This window comes from Oncorhynchus kisutch, linkage group LG9 (genome assembly GCF_002021735.2).
Source record: "Oncorhynchus kisutch isolate 150728-3 linkage group LG9, Okis_V2, whole genome shotgun sequence".
In the NCBI taxonomy this organism is placed as follows: domain Eukaryota; kingdom Metazoa; phylum Chordata; class Actinopteri; order Salmoniformes; family Salmonidae; genus Oncorhynchus; species Oncorhynchus kisutch.
Genome location: NC_034182.2, coordinates 35,385,826 through 35,407,928, shown reverse-complemented (window position 1 = coordinate 35,407,928; position 22,103 = coordinate 35,385,826). Strand labels below are relative to the sequence as shown.

Genomic DNA, 22,103 nt, shown 5'->3' with positions numbered 1-22,103 from the left:
TGTGATTTTATTCCATTGCTGCAGGGGGCTAAATGCTCTGTTTAAGTTGTTTTAAATCCCAACCGCAAAAACGACAATAGAAATGCAACACCATGCAGATCAACACTCCTAAACCAGCACCATGCAGATCAACACTACTAAACCAGCACCATGCAGATCAACACTACTAAACCAGCACCATGCAGATCAACACTCCTAAACCAGCACCATGCAGATCAACACTACTAAACCAGCACCATGCAGATCAACACTACTAAACCAGCACCATGCAGATCAACACTACTAAACCAGCACCATGCAGATCAACACTGCTAAACCAGCACCATGCAGATCAACACTCCTAAACCAGCACCATGCAGATCAACACTCCTAAACCAGCACCATGCAGATCAACACTACTAAACCAGCACCATGCAGATCAACACCCCTAAACCAGCACCATGCAGATCAACACTCCTAAACCAGCACCATGCAGATCAACACTCCTAAACCAGCACCATGCAGATCAACAATACTAAACCAGCACCATGCAGATCAACACTACTAAACCAGCACCATGCATATCAACACTCCTAAACCAGCACCATGCAGATCAACACTCCTAAACCAGCACCATGCAGATCAACACTACTAAACCAGCACCATGCAGATCAACACTACTAAACCAGCACCATGCAGATCAACACTTCTAAACCAGCACCATGCAGATCAACACTTCTAAACCAGCACCATGCAGATCAACACTACTAAACCAGCACCATGCAGATCAACACTACGAAACCAGCACCATGCAGATCAACACTACGAAACCAGCACCATGCAGATCAACACTCCTAAACCAGCACCATGCAGATCAACACTCCTAAACCAGCACCATGCAGATCAACACTACTAAGCCAGCACCATGCAGATCAACACTCCTAAACCAGCACCATGCAGATCAACACTCCTAAACCAGCACCATGCAGATCAACACTACTAAACCAGCACCATGCAGGTCAACACTACTAAACCAGCACCATTATGGCAGGTAGTGAGGTTGAGCGCTGTGGCCCTTATACACTTACCGCATCTCATACACTTCCACCTGCCTAGCCACAGTAACCTCTTCCTTCCCAGAATGCTCTATTCCGGAGCCTGACTCTATGACTTCCTCTTCCATTTCTTCCTTACATATCATCTCCAAGTCCTCTACAACTTGACACTTTGCCAGGGCCACAACCTCACAAGTGGTCTGGCTGTGGTCTGGCTCTTTTGGCTCATTGTCAACAGTTGCTCCCATCCCATACCGCAATGTCTGTCCCACTTGGATGGGAGACTGACATGAAGGGCTGAAAGAGAGCGACACGAAGAGAGATACTAAATAAATGAGGGAAAAGAGCACAGGGCATGCGCCTCGCAATAGTGCAAAAAGCACAGTAATGTCAGTCAGATGTGGATGAGATGGTTCTCCTGCAGCAAATAAACACAACCCACCTATCTCTGACAGTCAAGAATAATGACATGTCTGCAGGAATGGCGAGCCACATTCTGCGGTGCAAGTGTCTGAAAACAGGGTTTAAATTCAACTGACAGGCATAGAAATGTACTTTAAAGTTTTAGAAAAACGTCATAATGCAGATTTGGAATTGTTTGCTCTCCTACTCCCACTCAACTCACCCTTTTTCTAGAACACCCACTTCCTATGCCTCATATCTGGTCTCAATGCCCCCCTCTTTGAGCCCCTCCAACACTGAGCCATGTTCAGATTCTTGTTTGTTCTCATTCAGCACTACTTTGGTTAGTTGAGGTTTGTAGCTAGGCTCTGTATGGCTCTCCTTCTTGCAGTCATAGATCTCCTCTGCCCACACAGATGGAGAGAAGAATCACAGAGGCGTTTGAGTGTCGATGGAAAACCAGGGGCAATGGCCTCACTTGGGAAAGATGGCAACAGCCACCATTCCCTTCTTTAATTCATCATGCGCGGGAGCCAGACTTCACTGTTTCCTCTTTCAGTGTATTTTCCCAAAATGGCCTCTCCTCCACAGGCCACTGTTGAATCAGAGGATCCTCTTGACTTAGCGTTTTTGTAGATGGGATCCTTTAGACATGTTTAACCATTGGGCAAATTGGCAAAAGACTGAATCAATTAATCAATCAATCAAATGTATATATAAAGCCCTTTTTACATCAGTTGATGTCACAAAGTGCTATACAGAAACCCAGTCTAAAACCCCAAACAGCAAGCAATGCAGATATAGAAGCAGGATGGCTAGGAAAAACACTCTAGAATGGCAGGAACCTATGAAGAGACCTAGAGAGGAACCAAGCGCTTTTCATAGCCAAGCATTCAGAGTTAGAGACAGCAGGTGCGGTAGAGAGAGAGAGAGAGAGAGAGAGAGTCGAAAACAGCAGGTCTGGGACAAGGTAGCACGTCCGGTGAACAGGTCAGGGTTCCCTAGCCACAGGCAGAACAGTTGAAACTGGAGCAGCAGCACGACCAGGTGGACTGGGGACAGCAAGGAGTCATCAGGCCAGGTAGTCCTGAGGCATGGTCCCTGAACATGTTGGACTCTTGTGGACTGACCATGTTTGACTCTTGTAGACTGACCATGTTTGGCTCTCGTGGTTCTATAATTGGATGCTGTGCTGAAGGGAAAACAAGCACATATAGCTGCCATACCCTTTGCATCGCCGGATCTACTGACTCCAAAAGCTGGAATCTCAATCTGTCTTTTTTTCCAGAATGGTCTTTGATCTACAGCCCACACTTCATGGGCATTAATATGGAGTTGGTCCCCCCTTTTGCTGCTATAAGATCTTTTGCTTGTGTTGCAGAAGGGAAGCCAGGAATCCTGGCTTTCTTTGGGCAAGATGGTAACATATCTACTGTACCATGTTATTTGTAAGTTATTTTCTTCAATGGCCTCTCCAAAAGTGACATGCCAGTCAACATTATCTGACCTAATTGGCTGTTTAAGAGGGTAAACCAGAAACTCTAGCCATTAATGGGCATGTAAGCAGAAGGTTCACCATACTCGGCTCAGATTCAGAAAGGCTTATTATCCCAACATTGGGTCATTTGGTTGGCGCTTGCCCTAGTGCAGAGGGAAAGCCAGGAATACTGTCTGCTCTTGGGCAGGGCGGTGCAAGAGACACTATTTCCTTGTTCTTTTCACTATCATGATAGACTGTGTCAACATCCTCGAAACGGACCATCAATAATTCTACATCTGTAGGTGACCTCTTAAACAGAGACTTAATATCTACTGACCAGTCTATTGCCTTCGTTTGGTCTGTGGTTGGCAATCCAGGAACTCTAGATACCCTTGGGCAAGTTGGCATTATGTATGTATGCTGGGCACAACCTGGGCTTTGGGCCTTGGAACAGATGGAAAACCAGGAAAAGTACTCTCACTTAGACAAGATGTGACAAGTTCTACCATACGTTTCAACATCTCGAATACACCTTGTCTAAAGCAACTGATGGAGAAAGCCCTATAACTGTCTTCTCATCATGTGATCTCTCCCATAGCAGCTTCTTATCTACAGCCCCTTCAGTCTTCTTTGGTTTCCTGGAGGCCAAACCGGGTACACTGGATACCCTTGTGCAAGTTGGCGCTAGATTCCCCGTACTTGGTTCCATTTGTTTTTCAAGCCTTTCTATTTTGGGTTGTTGTGCTGGTCTTTCTGTTTTGGGTTGTTGTGCTGGTCTTTCTGTTTTGGGTTGTTGTGCTGGTCTTTCTGTTTTGGGTTGTTGTACTGGTCTTTCTGTTTTGGGTTGTTGTGCTGGTCTTTCTGTTTTGGGTTGTTGTGCTGGTCTTTCTGTTTTGGGTTGTTGTGCTGGTCTTTCTGTTTTGGGTTGTTGTGCTGGTCTTTCTGTTTTGGGTTGTTTTACTGGTCTTTCTGTTTTGGGTTGTTGTGCTGGTCTTTCTGTTTTGGGTTGTTGTGCTGGTCTTTCTGTTTTGGGTTGTTGTGCTGGTCTTTCTGTTTTAGATTGTTGTGCTGGTCTTTCTATTTTGGGTTGTTGTGCTGGTCTTTCTGTTTTGGGTTGTTGTGCTGGTCTTTCTGTTTTGGATTGTTGTGCCGAGGGGAACCCAGGAACACTGGCTACCCTTGGATAACTTAGCAACAGGGCAGCCATATGTTCCATTACTTTCTGGTCCTCATCCGATCTTTCAGGAGCAGTGGTGATTATTGGGGTTCCTTTCAGTGGCTTCTCCCATAATGGGCTTTTATTAATGGGCCATTCTTCAGGTCAAGCCTTAAGTCTGTTCTTAATCAATACGGCTGGGAAACCAGTAAAACTGCACACTCTTGGACAAGATGGCAGCAAGGCAGCCATACTTTTAGTTCTAAAGGAACAGGGGACACCAAGGAAATATCCCAGAAAATGGTGCCAATGTAGTTCCCAAAACATGCTATTGTATTTAAATAACTAGTGGGAAAAGCCCTTAATATTTATTGAAATGCAAACCTACATTAGTATTACATGTCTTCAGGACATGCTTACATCTTTTAGAACTAGTTTAATGAGAGTGACACATTGAGGAACATGGGTGTGTAGTGATTGTGCACCATGCCACACCCCCAGTCCATGGGTACCACTTGTTATTTTGAAACCTCTTGAACATCTTGTACCCTCTTGTTCTTTTGGGAGAATCTTTAGGAGTGTCTTTCTTAGGGACCAAGTGTCAGACCCTTTTGGCAGCACGCTCTGATATCCAATGGCTACCGCCACAATCTGTTCAGGCTCTGGTTTTGGCATAATGGTGTCCCTATCTACATGGACATCTTGATCAAGTGACTCATTGTTCTGTCATGTGACTTAATGGCTGTGGGCTCAGGTAAGCCAGACCCTTTCATGGGTGCAGAAGGAAGAGGTTGTTGGGGGTGTTGGAACTGGGAGTGCCCTGGTTGACCTCCCCTCTCCCTAACTCTTTGCTTTTTACAGTTATGGCATCTCAAAATATTGGAGTCCCGGAACAGAGGGTGCCTCTGGGGCTAAAGGGTAAGAGAGGGGTCATGCTCTCAGGTCTGAGGGACAAACAAATCAAGGTCAGAGTTCAGAGCTCAAGGGTGGGGGAGCTTGTATCTCCATGGCAACAATGCAGACAAAAAAACAGGCACGGTTGCCCATCTCAAGCACGGTCAGAGACCCTTCTATGGGGTGCTACTGTAAGAAGAGCTTTGCTAAGGAGCTTACATGAATTCTTTGGCATGCTACCTGAGGTAGCGTACTACTAGACTGTACACAGAGTAGCCAACCAGCAAGCGTTCAGTAAAAAGAAGCCAATCGTGTAAGACCATCCCTGGGTCAAGATGAGCAGTGATTTGATATGTATTGCAACAGTATTGCAGCTTGAGGAAACTTGACACACTATCGGTCTGCCAACCGGAAACTTATACAATCATTTTGGTTTCCAGTAGTTTTCAATGAATCACAAGGCAAGTCAGTTAAGAACAAATTCTTATTTACAATGACGGCCTACCGGGGGACAGTGGGTTAACTGCCTTGTTCAGCGGCAGAATTACAGATTTTTACGTTGTCAGCTTGTCACCTTGTCGGGTATTTGATCCAGCGACATTTCGGTTACACAAATACGTTGTTACAGTGACCATGCATCCTGAGTGTGAAAGAATATGTAGTTCTATCTTGTGCCACAGCGAACAAGTGGTTATAATTACAACTTTTATGAAACCTGCCATTCTTCCAACAATTTAGGAAAAACTCCTTCATACAGTTATCCATGACAGTATATCTATGTCACCATTATAAACTAATAAGACACGTCTATACTGCCCCTGATATTCCATGATATGCTGTACCACAAATGTTTTAGGCCTACTTCAAGTTAGTAGGAAGGTGAAATTCACAAATTAAGGATAAATTAACACACTTTTTTTTCTTTCAAAGTGTCATCTTCCGTTGTTGTCTTACAAACTTCCATCATGCAAAGGTTAAAACCAATCCAGTCATTCCAAGCAGAAATAATAATCACCGCCACAAATAGCAGGGTAGCCTAGTGGTTAGAGCGTTGGACTAGTAACCGGAAGGTTGCAAGTTCAAATCCCCGAGCTGAGAAGGTACAAATCTGTCGTTCTGCCCCTGAACAGGCAGTTAACCCACTGTTCCTAGGCCGTCATTGAAAATAAGAATTTGTTCTTAACTGACTTGCCTTGTTAAATAAAGGTAAAATAAAAAAAATAAAACAACATCACCAAAGCAACGTGCATGTCGGTATAAAGGGATCGGGAGACAGGCGCAGGAATACGTAATAGGGTTTTTATTTACCCAAATTACAGCGTGCCGTGTAAAGGCACGGGGATCGAAGACCAAACAAACACGTATACAAAACACATGGTTGAAATCTATACAAAAGTGCGAGGAGTACCTCAAATAAATACACCGGGGTGAGACCTGTAATCATCTGCGCAATACATGTGGCCCGAACGCCAAAACAACACAGCACAGGTACTCACACGACCAACGGACATAAGAACAATAATCAACAGCCCAATGGAAACCAAAGGGCACATTTACACAATTACAATCGGGGAAATGGGGACCAGGTGTGCGTAATGACACAGTTCCAGAGGGATCTGTGACAGCAAGCTTCAATGAGGTAGATGTTTGTGAGTTGTTGTGATTCTGGATGGCCAGACAGGGAGCAACAATGACACGAAGCTGCCATGTGGGGAATCGTCAGAGGCTCGTTTCAGCTAGTTTCATCTTGTTCTTGATACCATGTCTTGTTTTGAGATGTTTTTGATTAATTTAATTTCATTGCTAATATGGCTAAAATTCGCTAGCTAGCTAACCAATAACTGTAATTATGTATTTGAGAGACAACACGTGCTCATTGTGCAAATGTATTTATGTTTTCAATAAACATTGGATATGAAATATAGTTTACACGTTGTCAACATTCCAAGACAACCCCATCTGTTTTGCCCCATAGTTGCGCACAGGTCGGATTTGTTGCTAAACAACCACAGGTCGGTTTTGTTGCTAAACAACCACAGGTCGGTTTTGTTGCGAGACAACCACAGGTCGGTTTTGTTGCTAGACAACCAAACAGTCTATATCTGTACAACCTTTGAATTTACTCACCCTGCCATTGCCTGGACAACCTCCACTCCAAACATTGAGAATGCCTCCTGCCTTCTCTCATGGACTGTTGTCCCAAAGGGCTTAGCCAATGGGTCAAGTGTGGATGTTGATGGGTCTGGCCTCTGACTGGCAATACTGATCATTTCAGCAGTGTGGTCTAGAGGGGATAACAGTGAAGGGCATCATGAAGCTGAAGTCAACCCCGATGATACACCAGCTACAGTTGAAGTTGGAAGTTTACATACACCTTAGCCAAGTACATTTAAACTCAGTTTTTCCACAATTCCTTACATTTAATCCAAGTAAAAAATTCCCTGTCTTAGGTCAGTTATGATCATCACTTCATCTTAAGAATGTGAAATGTTAGAATAATAGTAAGAGAGAATGATATACTTCAGCTTTTATTTCTTTCATCACATTCTCAGTGGGTCAGAAGTTTACATCCACCTAATTAGTATTTGGTAGCATTGCCTTTAAATTGTTTAACTTGGATCAAACGTTTCGGGAAGCCTGTTGGGGAATAATCAGAATTGGTGGGTAAACATAGGTAAGATGTTTTATATTCATCATATGTTTGTAAGTTACTTCTCATCAAGAATGTTATTTTTGTATAATACTGTGGCAGGGTTGCAGTATCTGTTCTATGTCAAGACTAAGTTGCATGGGCCGCAGAGAGGGAAGAGGTCAAGGGGTCATCATGTGTAAACATATCTTTTGCTCCACTGTGTCTGTGTGCCAGTCACTCCCTACTTTTCCCATTGGGGAAAGGAGGATGGCAGTGTCTGGAATCATTCTATCCTCTCCGTGAGCTTGTCCAGGATTGGTTGTATTTAGAGTTGGTTGTATCTAAATGACAATTTGATATATGCCTGTTGATATGGAGGATTGGTTTATGGTTCTAGGGTTTGAGTAAGGAGACAAAGCTGAACAATTTATTATGTCTATGCTGTCTGACTATGTGTGTTCTTTGCTTTTAAAGGATCGCAGTTGCAATGCAGAAGGGGCTCTCAGAGAATTCATGGAGAGACACTGAATGGATTTCTCTGAGAGTCACAGGGTTATGATAGAGCTCATATAATTAAAGATGGACTTTGATAACTAACTCTGACTTGTGTTGTTGTTTGCTCTCATGATTTGGTAAATAGAGGAAATTTCCACGACAAGCCTTCCACTAGCTTCCCACAATAAGTTGGGTGAATTTTGGCCCATTCCTCCTGACAAAGCTGCAGGTTTGTAGGCCTCCTTGCTCGCATACATTTTTTCAGTTCTGCCCACACATTTTCTATAGGATTGAGGTCAGGGCTTTGTGATGGCCACTCCAATACCTTGACTTCATTGTCCTAAAGTCATTTTGCCACAACTTTGGAAGTATGCTTGGGGTCATTGTCCATTTGGAAGACCCATTTGCGACCAAGCTTAGGATTCCTGACTGATGTCTTGAGATGTTGCTTCAATATATCCACATAATTTTCCTTCCTCATGATGCCATCTATTTGTGAAGTGCACCAGTCCCTCTTGCAGCAAAGCACGCACACAACATGATGCTGCACCCCCATGCTTCACGGGTGGGATAGTGTTTTTTCGGCTTGCAAGCCTCCCCCTTTTTCCTCCAAACATAACGATGGTCATTATGGCCAAACAGTTATATTTTTGTCCAGAACACATTTCTCCAAAAAGTATGATATTTGTCCCCATGTGCAGTTGCAAACCGTAGTCTTGCTTTTTTATTAGCGGTTTTGGAGCAGTAGCTTCTTCCTTGCTGAGCGGCCTATCAGGTTATGTCGATATAGGGTTTTTGATACTTTTGTACCTGTTTCCTCCAGCATCTTCACAAGGTCCTTTGCTGTTGTTCTAGGATTGATTTGCACTTTTCGGCACCAAAGTATGTTCATCTCTAGGAGACAGAATGCTTCTCCTTCCTGAGCGGTATGACGGCTGCGTGGTCCCATGGTGTTTATACTTGTGTACTATTGTTCGTACAGATGAACGTGGTACCTTAAGGCGTTTGGAATACATCCACAGGTACACCTCCAATTGACTCAAATGTCATGTCAATTAGCCTATCAGAAGCTTCTAAAGCCATGAAATCCTTTTCTGGAATTTTCCAAGCTGTTTAAAGGCACAGTCAACTTAATGTATATACACTTCTGACCCACTGGAATTGTGATACAGTGAATTATAAGTGAAATAATCTGTCTGTAAACAATTGTTGGTCAAATTACTTGAGTCATGGACAAAGTAGATGCCCTAACCGACTTGCCAAAACTATAGTTTGATAACAAGAAATATTGGTATTGGTATAGAAGATGAGTAAATAAATGGGGAAATTAAGTTTTAAGTTGATCTACGTTTCATATGAAATCTATTATTCATGTCCATGTTGCTCATTGCTCACCATTGCTCCAGTGTCTCATACCCCTATCCGTTGCCAAGCAACATTGTTTAGCAATATTGCCACAAAAAAAATGCTAGTATATCATAGCCTTTTTAACACTGTGCCCTATAAATTTGAAGTTTTGAGCAAAGTTAAGCACACGGATCTCAAGTTAGGATTTGGCCCTGTTGTATAGATTTGGGGATGTTCCTAAAAGGCATTGTGTTTGCATTAGGTCTTACTCACTGGGAGTTGTGGCAGTGCTGTATTCCTCCTCTGTCAGAGTGCTCAACTGCCTCTGAAACTCTAGAAGGGGACAGACAGGACCTGGTTAGACACGATTATCTGAACGAGAGAGTTGGCATGGCAACCGGCTTGACACCTGTGATGTGACCAATGAATGAAGGAAACATATAACGCTAACATACAATTCTTACATTCAACTAGAATTGGCAAGAGACTGTCACAACCAAAACAACTAGCCAGGTGCCAGGTGTTCTCATGTGAAGACTGAGAAGGGAATACATGTTTTCATCATAACATTCTGTCAGTTATTTCCCTCATTATTACATGAAAGGACTTTGTCAGTGATTGCCTTCTCTGTCTGTTGCCTCAGGTTGTATACCTGTCTCTTGGACAGACGGGGGAGTAGTGACTGGTACTGGGAGGGGGGAATTGTGGACTTGAGTCTGAGTGGGCTGGCCAGGAGAGAGCCCAGGAGGAGGAGCAGGATAGGGGGTGAGAGGAGAGGGTGAGGGGGGAGTGCCGGAGGAGGGCAGAGAAAAGTAGGGCACAGGGAAGACAAGGAAGGAAAGGAAAGGACAAGGGAGAAAAGAGGGAATAGAGGAAAGAATTTGATTCATAAACGTATCAACCAGTTGCGATAATAGTATAATTTTGTAGACTGGTTAGACAAGCATTTGTCCAATGTCAATGCTTGGGGCTGAGTCTATCTTTGAGATCTATACCTGACTGGGGGACAGTGGCAGAAGTGGGATCTGCAGCACACGGAGAAGCACCAATAGCATCAGGGGAGGGACCAGGAGCGGGGTCACAACATGGGGCAACAGGGGAGAGGAGAGGTGAAATGAGAGGGAGGTGAGGAGACAGGGAGGTGAGGGGAGAAGGAGGTGAAGGAAGGGGAGAGGGTGTTGAAGGGAGAGGAGACTGTGACATGGGAGAAGGGGACACATCAAGGGAGAAGGACACGGAGGGACACAAAGCAGGATTACATGTTGCCATGCTCTGCTTTGTCTGCTCCAGGGGCACCAGCTCTACTGGCTCAGGGGGAGAGGGGTGCAGAAATTTGGCCTGGCTGGGCCAGAGGGGCCTGGGATTTGGGCGGCCTCCATTCACTCTGCCAAGGAACTGTGAGGGAGGGATGAGCAGGGGTAGAACGGAGGGAGGGATGAGCAGGGGTAGAACGGAGGGAGGGATGAGAAGGGGAAGAATGGGGGAGGGAAGGGTAACAAGGGATTAAAATAAGGCACAAGTTTGAGAAAAAGAGGGACAGGAGAGAGGATGTGAGGGAGAAATAGAAGGATGTGAGGGAGAAATAGAGGGATGTGAGGGAGAAATAGAAGAATGTGAGGGAGAAATAGAGGGGGTGAGGAAGAAATAGAGGGAGAAAGGGAGAAATAGAGGGAGAAAGGGATGGGTCCAGGGATGGATGGAAAGGGATGGGTCCCATCGTCGGATGGGTCCACGGTGTCTCCTGACCCCTCCTGTCTCAGCCTCCAGTATTTATGCTGCAGTAGTTTATGTGTCGGGGGGCTAGGGTCAGTTTGTTATATCTGGAGTACTTCTCCTGTCCTATTCGGTGTCCTGTGTGAATCTAAGTGTGCATTCTCTAATTCTCTCCTTCTCTCTCTCGGAGGACCTGAGCCCTAGGACCATGCCCCAGGATTACCTGACATGATGACTCCTTGCTGTCCCCAGTCCACCTGGCCGTGCTGCTGCTCCAGTTTCAACTGTTCTGCCTTCTTATTATTCGAACATGCTGATCATTTATGAACATTTGAACATCTTGGCCATGTTCTGTTATAATCTCCACCCGGCACAGCCAGAAGAGGACTGGCCACCCCACATATGCTCTCTCTAATTCTCTCTTTTTTTCTCTCTCTCGGAGGACCTGAGCCCTAGGACCATGCCCCAGGACAACCTGACATGATGACTCCTTGCTGTCCCCAGTCCATCTGACCGTGCTGCTGCTCCAGTTTCAACTGTTCTGCCTTATTATTATACGACCATGCTGGTCATTTATGAACATTTGAACATCTTGGCCATGTTCTGTTATAATCTCCACCCGGCACAGCCAGAAGAGGACTGGCCACCCCACATAGCCTGGTTCCTCTCTAGGTTTCTTCCTAGGTTTTGGCCTTTCTAGGGAGTTTTTCCTAGCCACCGTGCTTCTACACCTGCATTGCTTGCTGTTTGGGGTTTTAGGCTGGGTTTCTGTACAGCACTTTGAGATATCAGCTGATGGACGAAGGGCTGATTTGATTTGAAAGGGGAGAAATAGAGGGTTGTGAGGGAGAAATAGAATAATGTGAGGGAGAAATAGAGGGGGTGAGGAAGAAATAGAGGGATGTGAGGGGGAAAAAGAGACATGTGAGAGAGAAATAGAGGGGGTGAGGGAGAAATAGAGGAAGAGGGAGAAATAGAGGGATTGTATATGGGTGGTTAGATAAGAAAAGGAATTAAGATTGGAATAAAGAGAGAGAGAGAAAGAGATAAGATTGGAATAAAGAGAGAGAGAGAAAGAGATACGATTGGAATAAAGAGAGAGAGAGAAAGAGATAAGATTGGAATAAAGAGAGAAAGAGATAAGATTGGAATAAAGAGAGAGAGAGAAAGAGATAAGATTGGAATAAAGAGAGAGAGAGAAAGAGATAAGATTGGAATAAAGAGAGAGTGAGAAAGAGATAAGATTGGAATAAAGAGAGAGAGAGAAAGAGAGAAGATTGGAATAAAGAGAGAGAAAGAGAGAGATAAGATTGGAATAAAGAGAGAGAGAGAAAGAGATAAGATTGGAATAAAGAGAGAGCGAGAAAGAGATAAGATTGGAATAAAGAGAGAGAGAAAGAGATAAGATTGGAATAAAGAGAGAGAGAGAGAAATAGATAAGATTGGAATAAAGAGAGAACGAGAAAGAGATAAGATTGGAATAAAGAGAGAGAAAGAGAGAGAGATAAGATTGGAATAAAGAGAGAGAAAGAGAGAGAGATAAGATTGGAATAAAGAGAGAGAGAGAAAGAGATAAGATTGGAATAAAGAGAGCGAGAAAGAGATAAGATTTGAATAAAGAGAGAGAGAGAAAGAGATAAGATTTGAATAAAGAGAGAGAGAGAAAGAGATTGGAATAAAGAGAGAGCGAGAAAGAGATAAGATTGGAATAAAGAGAGAGCGAGAAAGAGAAGATTGGAATAAAGAGAGAGCGAGAAAGAGATAAGATTGGAATAAAGAGAGAGAGAGAAAGAGAGAAGATTGGAATAAAGAGAGAGAAGGAGAGAGAGAAGATTGGAATAAAGAGAGAGAAGGAGAGAGAGAAGATTGGAATAAAGAGAGAGAAGGAGAGAGAGAAGATTGGAATAAAGAGAGAGAAAGAGATACGATTGGAATAAAGAGAGAGAAATAGAGAAGATTGGAATAAAGAGAGAGAAAGAGAGAGAAGATTGGAATAAAGAGAGAGAAAGAGAGAGAAGATTGGAATAAAGAGAGAGAAAGAGAAGATTGGAATAAAGAGAGAGAAAGAGATACGATTGGAATAAAGAGAGAGAAAGAGAGGTAAGATTGGAATAAAGAGAGAGAAAGAGGTAAGATTGGAATAAAGAGAGAGAAAGAGAGGTAAGATTGGAATAAAGAGAGAGAGAGAAAGAGATACGATTGGAATAAAGAGAGAGCGAGAAAGAGAAGATTGGAATAAAGAGAGAGCGAGAAAGAGAGAAGATTGGAATAAAGAGAGAGAAAGAGAGAGAAGATTGGAATAAAGAGAGAGAAAGAGAAGATTGGAATAAAGAGAGAGAAAGAGATACGATTGGAATAAAGAGAGAAGGAGAGAGAGAAGATTGGAATAAAGAGAGAGAAAGAGATACGATTGGAATAAAGAGAGAGAAAGAGATACGATTGGAATAAAGAGAGAGAAAGAGAGAAGATTGGAATAAAGAGAGAGAAAGAGAGAGAAGATTGGAATAAAGAGAGAGAAAGAGAGAGAAGATTGGAATAAAGAGAGAGAAAGAGAAGATTGGAATAAAGAGAGAGAAAGAGATACGATTGGAATAAAGAGAGAGAAAGAGATACGATTGGAATAAAGAGAGAGAAAGAGAGGTAAGATTGGAATAAAGAGAGAGAAAGAGAGGTAAGATTGGAATAAAGAGAGAGAAAGAGAGGTAAGATTGGAATAAAGAGAGAGAGAGAAAGAGATACGATTGGAATAAAGAGAGAGAAAGAGAAGATTGGAATAAAGAGAGAGAGAGAAAGAGATACGATTGGAATAAAGAGAGAGCGAGAAAGAGAAGATTGGAATAAAGAGAGAGCGAGAAAGAGAGAAGATTGGAATAAAGAGAGAGAAAGAGAGAGAAGATTGGAATAAAGAGAGAGAAAGAGATACGATTGGAATAAAGAGAGAGAAAGAGAGGTAAGATTGGAATAAAGAGAGAGAAAGAGGTAAGATTGGAATAAAGAGAGAGAAAGAGAGGTAAGATTGGAATAAAGAGAGAGAGAGAAAGAGATACGATTGGAATAAAGAGAGAGAAAGAGAAGATTGGAATAAAGAGAGAGAGAGAAAGAGATACGATTGGAATAAAGAGAGAGCGAGAAAGAGATAAGATTGGAATAAAGAGAGAGCGAGAAAGAGATACGATTGGAATAAAGAGAGAGCGAGAAAGAGATACGATTGGAATAAAGACAGGGAAAGAGATAAAATTGGAATAAAGAGAAAGAGAGATGAGATTGGAATAAAGAAAATTACAACTACGGACAAATTCCTTGAAACTACCCCATCATTTTTTCCCCATGCAGTACCTGTCTGTGGAATATCAGAGAAAGAGGGATGTGGAAGAACGGATGGGGAAGAGGGGGAAGAGGAGAGAGGAGAGGTGGAGGAATGACTAGTGATGGAGGCTGAGAGGGGTCTTGATGGAGAGACGGTGGAGAGACCCGGAGCCATGTGGCCCTCAGAAAGACTGTCAGGGTCCAGACCCGGAGCCATGTGGCCCTCGGAAAGACTGTCAGGATCCAGACCCGGAGCCATGTGGCCCTCAGAAAGACTGTCAGGGTCCAGAGCCGGGTCACTCTGGAAGCCAGTAAAATTGCAAGCGTTAATTCAACTTCTAGGGAGTCAAATTGAACACTATTTTGGGGTTTATATGCTCCCAACCCTATTTTGTGTTAAAAGTATTCTGGTCATGGTGTTGATATTTTTGGAGTCAAAACGACACTAAATGGAGTAAACATCCAACTCTCAGAGAGTTTCTTAAATTTAACTCCAATTGCCATGTTACTGTTTTCACTGTCGTTTTTTAACCAACTCCCTTTGCCTTTTTACACTTTTCTGGGTTGTTTTTCATTTAAAAAAATCAACTACAGCAAAGTACATTTCTGTTTCAGTTGACTTCCTTTGTGTTATGAGGGTGGTTTGCAATGTGATATCCAATCACTTTTCCATTTAAAATGCCAGAGAGTAGGTTCGAATATATACTACAAGAAGACTACCTCCACCAACAACTAACGGTTGCTATGAATCCAACCACTTAGAGATTTGATTAGAAAAATGTGCGTTTCTTATCCTTGTGGAGCTCAAGATAAAAAACAATCAATGCACATGCGAAAACAAAGATATTGAAACAAACCTGCAACAGAGCATGCTGGGAAATATGCCAACATCTGTGGATAACGTCATGGATTTACTAGTACTCCGACCAGTACGGAGAAAATACAGAAAATACATCGTCATTAAGCTTGGCTAAATGTTCTCAAAAAAAGAACATGCTTTCTCTTAAAACTAGCCTAAATAAAGTAAAGCACTCAACAACTAAACTACTCCACATAGAAATCCAGCAAAGAAGCATTCCTCTAGTGTGTCCAAAAATCTCCCTGAACAGCCCTATTAACTGCGACCTCACTTCCCTAGCAACAGTCATGACAGGAAGTAAATGGACCAACGCCAGAAACCATAAAATATGTCACCGCTTTGATGAACAAATTCACTGCGAGTTAGGACAGTTGCTATGGAAATGAGGCAGTCGCCCCTGGCAACCTCGGCAATAAAACTTGCCGGCTAGCATTTCGGTCCGTGGAGAAAATAATTATTCCAGGCCTGTGTATGTCTCAAGGTAATTCAGCACATTCAGGACATTCAGTTCATTCGTCCAGGAATCTGTCGACGTGTTTTTCTCAATCTTGCTGTGGCTAAACTGTTTTCAACAGCAGGGGGTGCCTCAGACCATAGACAGTTACATTATATAACAAGTCTGAGGCCCCTTTAATGTCTTCCCATGAGTCAGAATTCCCAAACAACAAATGCCGCTCTCAATTTCTCAGAACTCTCTCTTCTCTTTAAAGCAATCAACCTTTAATCATGTATCAAATGTCAAACAAATATTCTACCTGATGTACTAGTTAACGCTATGCACAGAATCAAACATGCGGGTATTCACTCCTTGAATAAAAGCTGCAACTTGACTATTTACTTATTACAATAGGTGTGGTCTCAGTGATAAGACCGTGAGTCAGTCAGTCTGTTTGCCAGTACCTGAGCCAGCGGCGGGGCTGGAAGATTTCTGCCAGTGCAGGTGGGTAGGAGCAGACAAAGGCTGGCACTTGGTAGGCATAGGGAGAGGGTCGTGCCGGGTGAGTGGTGCCCTCGGGGTCGGTGTTGAGTCGGGAGCGGGAGGCAGGGGGGGAGGCGGGGCAGAGGGGTCGAGGGGTATGGGCAGAGGGGGGCGTGGGGCCCTCGGGGTTGGTGTTGAGTCGGGAGCAGGAGGCGGGGCAGAGGGGTCGAGGGGTATGGGCAGAGGGGGGTGTGACAGGAGTGAGATGGTAGAGACAGATTGGAGTAGCTCATTTGGCACTATCTCACTGGCAGCTGGGTGAAAGAGATGAGGGTGGGGTAAGAGGAGAGATGATGGGCAGAAAGAGGGAGGCGGGGTCAGAGATGAGGGCGGGGCGGAAAGGGAGGTGATGGGCAGAAAGAGGGAGGTGGGGTCAGAGATGAGGGCGGGGCGGAAGGGGAGGTGATGGGCAGAAAGAGGGCGGGGGGGGTGGAGGTGATGGGGTGGGAGAAGAGGTGATGGGGTGGGAGAAGAGGTGATGGGGTGGGAGAAGAGGTGATGGGGTGGGAGAAGAGGTGATGGGGTGGGAGAAGAGGTGATGGGGAGGGAGAAGAGGTGGAGCAGCAGATAGGAAGGAGGACAGATGCAGGAGAGAACAGAAGAGAAAGTAGAGACAAAGTGTTGTAGAGATATACAGGTATCAAAGACATTAAAATAGATGAAATGCAGTTGAGGAAGAGGGTTCCAGAGAAAAGAGAGGAGGGAAAATGAGAACAGCAGGGAAGGGGAAGTGAGAAAAGGAAAGAGGGGAAGAATGAAAGTAGATAAGAAATGGATAAGAATAGTACTCAGATACTCATCCCAGACTTTCAAACGGTACAGTTGCTCAAATTAATGGTTTCTCTCACTGTAACTCTTCATTATAAATGACTACATCCTAGTCCCATCCCAACAAACCAGGGACCAGAATTCCTGGTCAGGCCCCAGTATTCAGTTCCACAGTTTAATTATAGTACATTTGATACTTGATAGGAATTTAAAAGGAAAAGGTGAGCTCTTATGGGTGTAGGATACTTTAGGAATCCATATTGTGTAACTATAAAGATTAACACGCAACAGATTCCATCGCTTCAAACAGTTATTGAAACGACTTCTAATTTGTTTACTTACACTACCGTTCAAAAGTTTGGGGTCACTTAGAAATGTCCTTGTTTTTGAAAGAAAAGCATGTTTTAGTCTGTTAAAATAACATCAACACATCTAAACAGAAATACAGTGTCGACATTGTTAATGTTGGAAATGACTATTGTAGCTGGAAACTGCTGATTTTTAATGGAATATCTACATAGGTGTACAGAGGCCCATTATCAGCAACCATCACTCCTGTGTTCCAATGGCACATTATGTTAGCTAATCCAAGTTTATCATTTTTAAAGGCTAATTGATCATTAGAAAACCATTTGGCCATTATGTTAACACAGCTGAAAACTGTTGTTCTGATTAAAGAAGCAAATCAACTGGCCTTCTTTAGACTAGTTGAGTATCTGGAGCATCAGCATTTGTGGGTTTGATTACATGCTCAAAATTGCCAGTAACAAAGAACTTTCTTCTTAAACTCATCAGTCTATTCTTGTTCTGAGAAATGAAGGCTATTCCATGCGAGAAATTGCCAAGAAACTGAAAATCTCATACAACTCTGTGTACTACTCCCTTCACAGAACAGCATAAACTGGCTCTAACCAGAATAGAAAGAGGAGTGGGAGGCCCCGGTGCACAACTGAGCAAGAGGACAATTACATTAGAGTGTCTAGTTTGAAAAACAGATGCCTCACAAGTCCTCAACTGGCAGCTTCATTAAATAGTATGCGCAAAACACCAGTCTCAACGTCAACAGTGAAGAGGCGTCTCCGGGATGCTGGCCTTCTAGGCAGAGTTGCAAAGAAAAAGCCATATCTCAGACTGGCCAATAAAAATCAAAGATTAAGATGGACAAAAGAACACAGACACTGGACAGAGGAAGATTGGAAAAAAGTGTTATGGACAGACAAGTTTGAGGTACATGTACTGCCTTGCAGAGAGTATCTGATTTAATGATTTAACATGAGAATGTAATGAGGTATACAACTTCATCTGACACCTCATTGGCTAATATCCATTGGGTTTAATAAATATGATTAATCAAACCATACAAATTATGTGAATAGTTTGATGATCAATATTTAGATAAATGCTTATAACACATAAATATTAACATTTCAAATGAGGGATGGGATGTTATATAGGAGGAGAGGGGATAGGACCAGAGCCAGGGAAAAGATACAATCAGGATTCATAGGAGGCGGGAGCAGGGGCAGAAACAGGAAGTTACCTGTGGGCTCTGGGTCAATCACAGGCCTCCATGCCTGATCACGTATTCTTCTCGTGGGTGCTTTCAGAGTTGAAGGGAAGGGAAGGGAAGGGAAGGGAAGGGAAGGGAAGGGAAGGGAAGGGAAGGGAAGGGAAGGGAAGGGAAGGGAAGGGAAGGGAAGGGAAGGGAAGGGAAGGGAAGGGAAGGGAAGGGAAGGGAAGGGAAGGGAAGGGAAGGGAAGGGAAGGGAAGGGAAGGGAAGGGAGAGGAAAATATTAAAGAAAAGAAAAGGAAGGAAAGGAAAGGATATTGATTTATTACGGAAAGGGAAGCTTGGCGTGGAAAGGGAAGCTTGGCGTGGAAAGGGAAGCTTGGCGTGGAAAGGGAAGCTTGGCGTGGAAAGGGAAGCTTGGCGTGGAAAGAGATTTGGCGTGGAAAGAGATTTGTTTGGCATTCATACATTCGAAAGGGAAAATGTATAGGAGGGCAATTGTGAGTTCCTACTGGGCAACCGTAGTTGAGACATTATGTGTGAGGCTGGAGAGTGGAGCAATATGCCATGCAGGTGTATTGAGCAATGTTTTCAAACATTAAACACTTCAAATCTGTCACACCTCAGAAGGCTGGCAAACATATGCAAAGTAAGCATCTCCTATGGCAGTTTTGTTTACCTGTGAGATTGAGTGGATAAGTGGGCATTTGTTTTCCGGTGTGCATGCAGGGTTAGTACTGTACAAAGCTACTGTGTTTATCAGTGTCAAGACCAGAGCATTTTGAGTGTCTCGGTCTCGTACACATTCTTCTCCGTCTTGACTCGCTCCTGGAACGCGAGAGCTGAATGACTTGTCATTTGTGTCGAGACCCATACCTGTGACGGGAGTGGCGGGGCCCATGCCGGCTCCGATGCTGACCCTCCTCTCGCCCTCCTCCTCGTCACTATCGTTGAAGTCGTCCAGGTTGCCGATGTCACTCTGCTTCAGGCTCATCAGACTGGCCAGACTCTGCATGTCCTCATCTCTGTTGGATTACAAAGGAAGAAGCCTTGTATTATAACTCGTCCAGAAACAGTAATACTGTCTAATTGACTGTATATGACTAATCACTAAACACCATTACATGACTATAACATTACAGGTCAGTAATAAACTCAAAAGGTTATACGCCATCACAAAGCTTTGTTTTTTTAACGGTAAGCTTTGTTGAGAGACCGTTGACTCAAGGCCTTTTCTACTTCACATAATGTGGTAAACCATTTAGTATCTCTATCTCTGTCTACTCGACATAATATGGTCAGCATTTTAGTAGCCGAGGGACTCGACATAATACGGTCAGCATTTTAGTAGCCGAGGGACTCGACATAATACGGTCAGCATTTTAGTAGCCGAGGGACTCGACATAATACGGTAAGCATTTTAGTAGCCGAGGGACTCAACATAATACGGTAAGCATTTTAGTAGCCGAGGGACTCAACATAATACGGTCAGCCTGTGATAAGCATGACTGATTAGATAAATGGCAACTCACGTGGCCTTGCCCTCTTTGAGGAAGACGCAGGTCAAGGTCAGTTTGAGTGTGGCTTCCACCACCTTCACAGACAGGGGCTTGGGCTTCAGCGTCAGGTCGTACTGGGCAGGGGTGGCGCTGGCAAACTTCTTCATGTTGACGTCCACCGACGCCAGCACCTTCCTGTGGCCCTTGTTAGTCTCCTGGGAGGCAAAGGTCAGGGGTTAACTCAGGCTTTCCTACTGATGCTGTTTAAATCCAATACTTTGGTATATCCTAGAGGATTTTTTCCCCCTAAACTGTATTAAGGCTTAAACCCAGGAAATGTTTTTGGTAACATGCACTATGTCATCCGCAACAGCTCTGTCAAACTTGAAACACTCAATGTACTGTATGTGTGTTTTGACTCAAAATTCTAATTGATAGAAACATCTACTCATGCCACCACATCAGACAAAAAGACTCACATTCTCAATGATGAATGTCCAGTCCTTGTCTTCAAATTCATCTGCAGTCGGGTCCTAAAAGAAGAGCGATTCTGAGAATAAGGAAACATGTTTTGTCCATCCAAACACAGATTCATCTAAATAATTTCCCAATCATTTGCACATATCTTTCCAGGGGTGAGTTTCCATACCTTGAAGAGTGTGACGGTGATGTCCAGGTTTTCGGGCACCTGCCACACCACCGTGCCCCTGTAGGGGTTCTTGATGCCAGGCTGCCACCCATGCAGCTGAGGAAATGGGGTAAATATCAAGTCAGGGAAAGGATCTGATAATACGCTGACTGGGGGAACCCAGTCATACCTATGAATTGTACTGTATACTGAATAAGTCACGTGTGGCTTAATAGAGTGTTGAACGTGCTAAATAATGAACACATTGTGACTATAAGCAAATGAGCCTTTTAAAGCTGCACTGTGTCACTTTTTGGGCGACCTGACCAAATTCACATAGAAATGGGAGTTATAGATCTGTCATTCTCATTGAAAGCAAGTCTAAGAAACGGTAGATCTCTTCTATGTGCGATATTTCTATGCTTCCTGTCTTTTACTTTTGTTTTTGTACACCAGCTTCAAACAGCTGGAAATACTATAGTTTTGGTTCTGGAAAAGATGTTTCACAGCTGTTTAGATGGTACTATAATTCTCTACACTACACTTGTTTATTTTGTCACATAAACTGAAATAATGCCAACTATTGGATTCTTAGCAACCAGGAAATGGCGGAGTGATTTCTGCATAGTGCACCTTAAATGTGATGTGATTAATGAAGCAATTACTGTGATGAATAAAGCCAGAATGATTTATGTCTGAACTCAAAACATACCACACTTCTATGTAATACATGGTTCCATTTCCTCAAACACCAGAAAATCTGACCTTTCACCTTATAGGCTACACACCCTCAGGTAGGCTACATACATTAGGGGCCTTATCACACTTTATCGTGATGACAAGTGCTAGACAAACAGGCCTACATATGTCACTAGTCTACTTGTTGAATGAAGTTCCTTCCCCATATTACCTTGGTGCAATTTCTCCGGTTTCTCCTGCTCCATACTACTCTCAGTTTGTCTGGCTGCCTGAAAGTAACAAAAACACAGAACAATGAAGTTCACATAATAAGCATTGTACATACATACACACTGTATAAGCACACATACACACTGTATCAGCACACATACACACTGTATCAGCACACATACACACTGTATCAGCACACATACACACTGTAACAGCACACATACGCATTGTATAAGCATACATTAACAATGTTAAAGTAAGCCTCCCATCGCAGTGCTAGCTGTGCCACCAGAGATTCTGGGTTCGAGCCCAGGCTCTGTCGCAGCTGGCCGCAACCGGGAGGCCCACGGGGCGGTGCACAATTGGCCCAGCGTCATCCGGATTGGGGAGGGATATCCTTGTCTCATCATGCACTAGCGACTCTTGTGGCGGGCCGGGCGCAGTGCACGCTGACCAGGTGTATGGTGTTTCCTCCGACACATTGGTGCGGCT

At 43.7% G+C, this 22,103-nt stretch overlaps 1 protein-coding gene across 9 annotated transcripts in view; it reads right to left on the bottom strand.

Annotated features, from left to right (window-relative positions):
* The window catches only part of LOC109897114 (EH domain-binding protein 1-like protein 1), a 62,756-nt gene that overhangs the window by 24,783 nt on the left and 15,870 nt on the right, over positions 1-22,103 (bottom strand). For 7 of the 9 annotated variants that reach the window (XR_004211070.1, XM_031832500.1, XM_031832496.1 and 4 more), the window contains exons 2-10: positions 21,613-21,670; positions 20,724-20,819; positions 20,554-20,607; positions 20,108-20,289; positions 19,452-19,600; positions 18,606-18,665; positions 9,714-9,773; positions 7,094-7,250; positions 1,068-1,331 (exon numbers count right to left, since the gene is read on the bottom strand). Coding sequence is in view for 8 of the 9 variants with exons in the window: in XM_031832500.1 (XP_031688360.1) it covers positions 1,068-1,331; positions 7,094-7,250; positions 9,714-9,773; positions 18,606-18,665; positions 19,452-19,600; positions 20,108-20,289; positions 20,554-20,607; positions 20,724-20,819; positions 21,613-21,670 (1,080 nt within the window). In the remaining variant the exon portion in view is untranslated. The remainder of the gene's footprint in view (positions 1-1,067; positions 1,332-7,093; positions 7,251-9,713; positions 9,774-18,605; positions 18,666-19,451; positions 19,601-20,107; positions 20,290-20,553; positions 20,608-20,723; positions 20,820-21,612; positions 21,671-22,103) is intronic. The other 2 variants (XM_031832499.1, XM_031832501.1) reach the window with 2 other exon arrangements.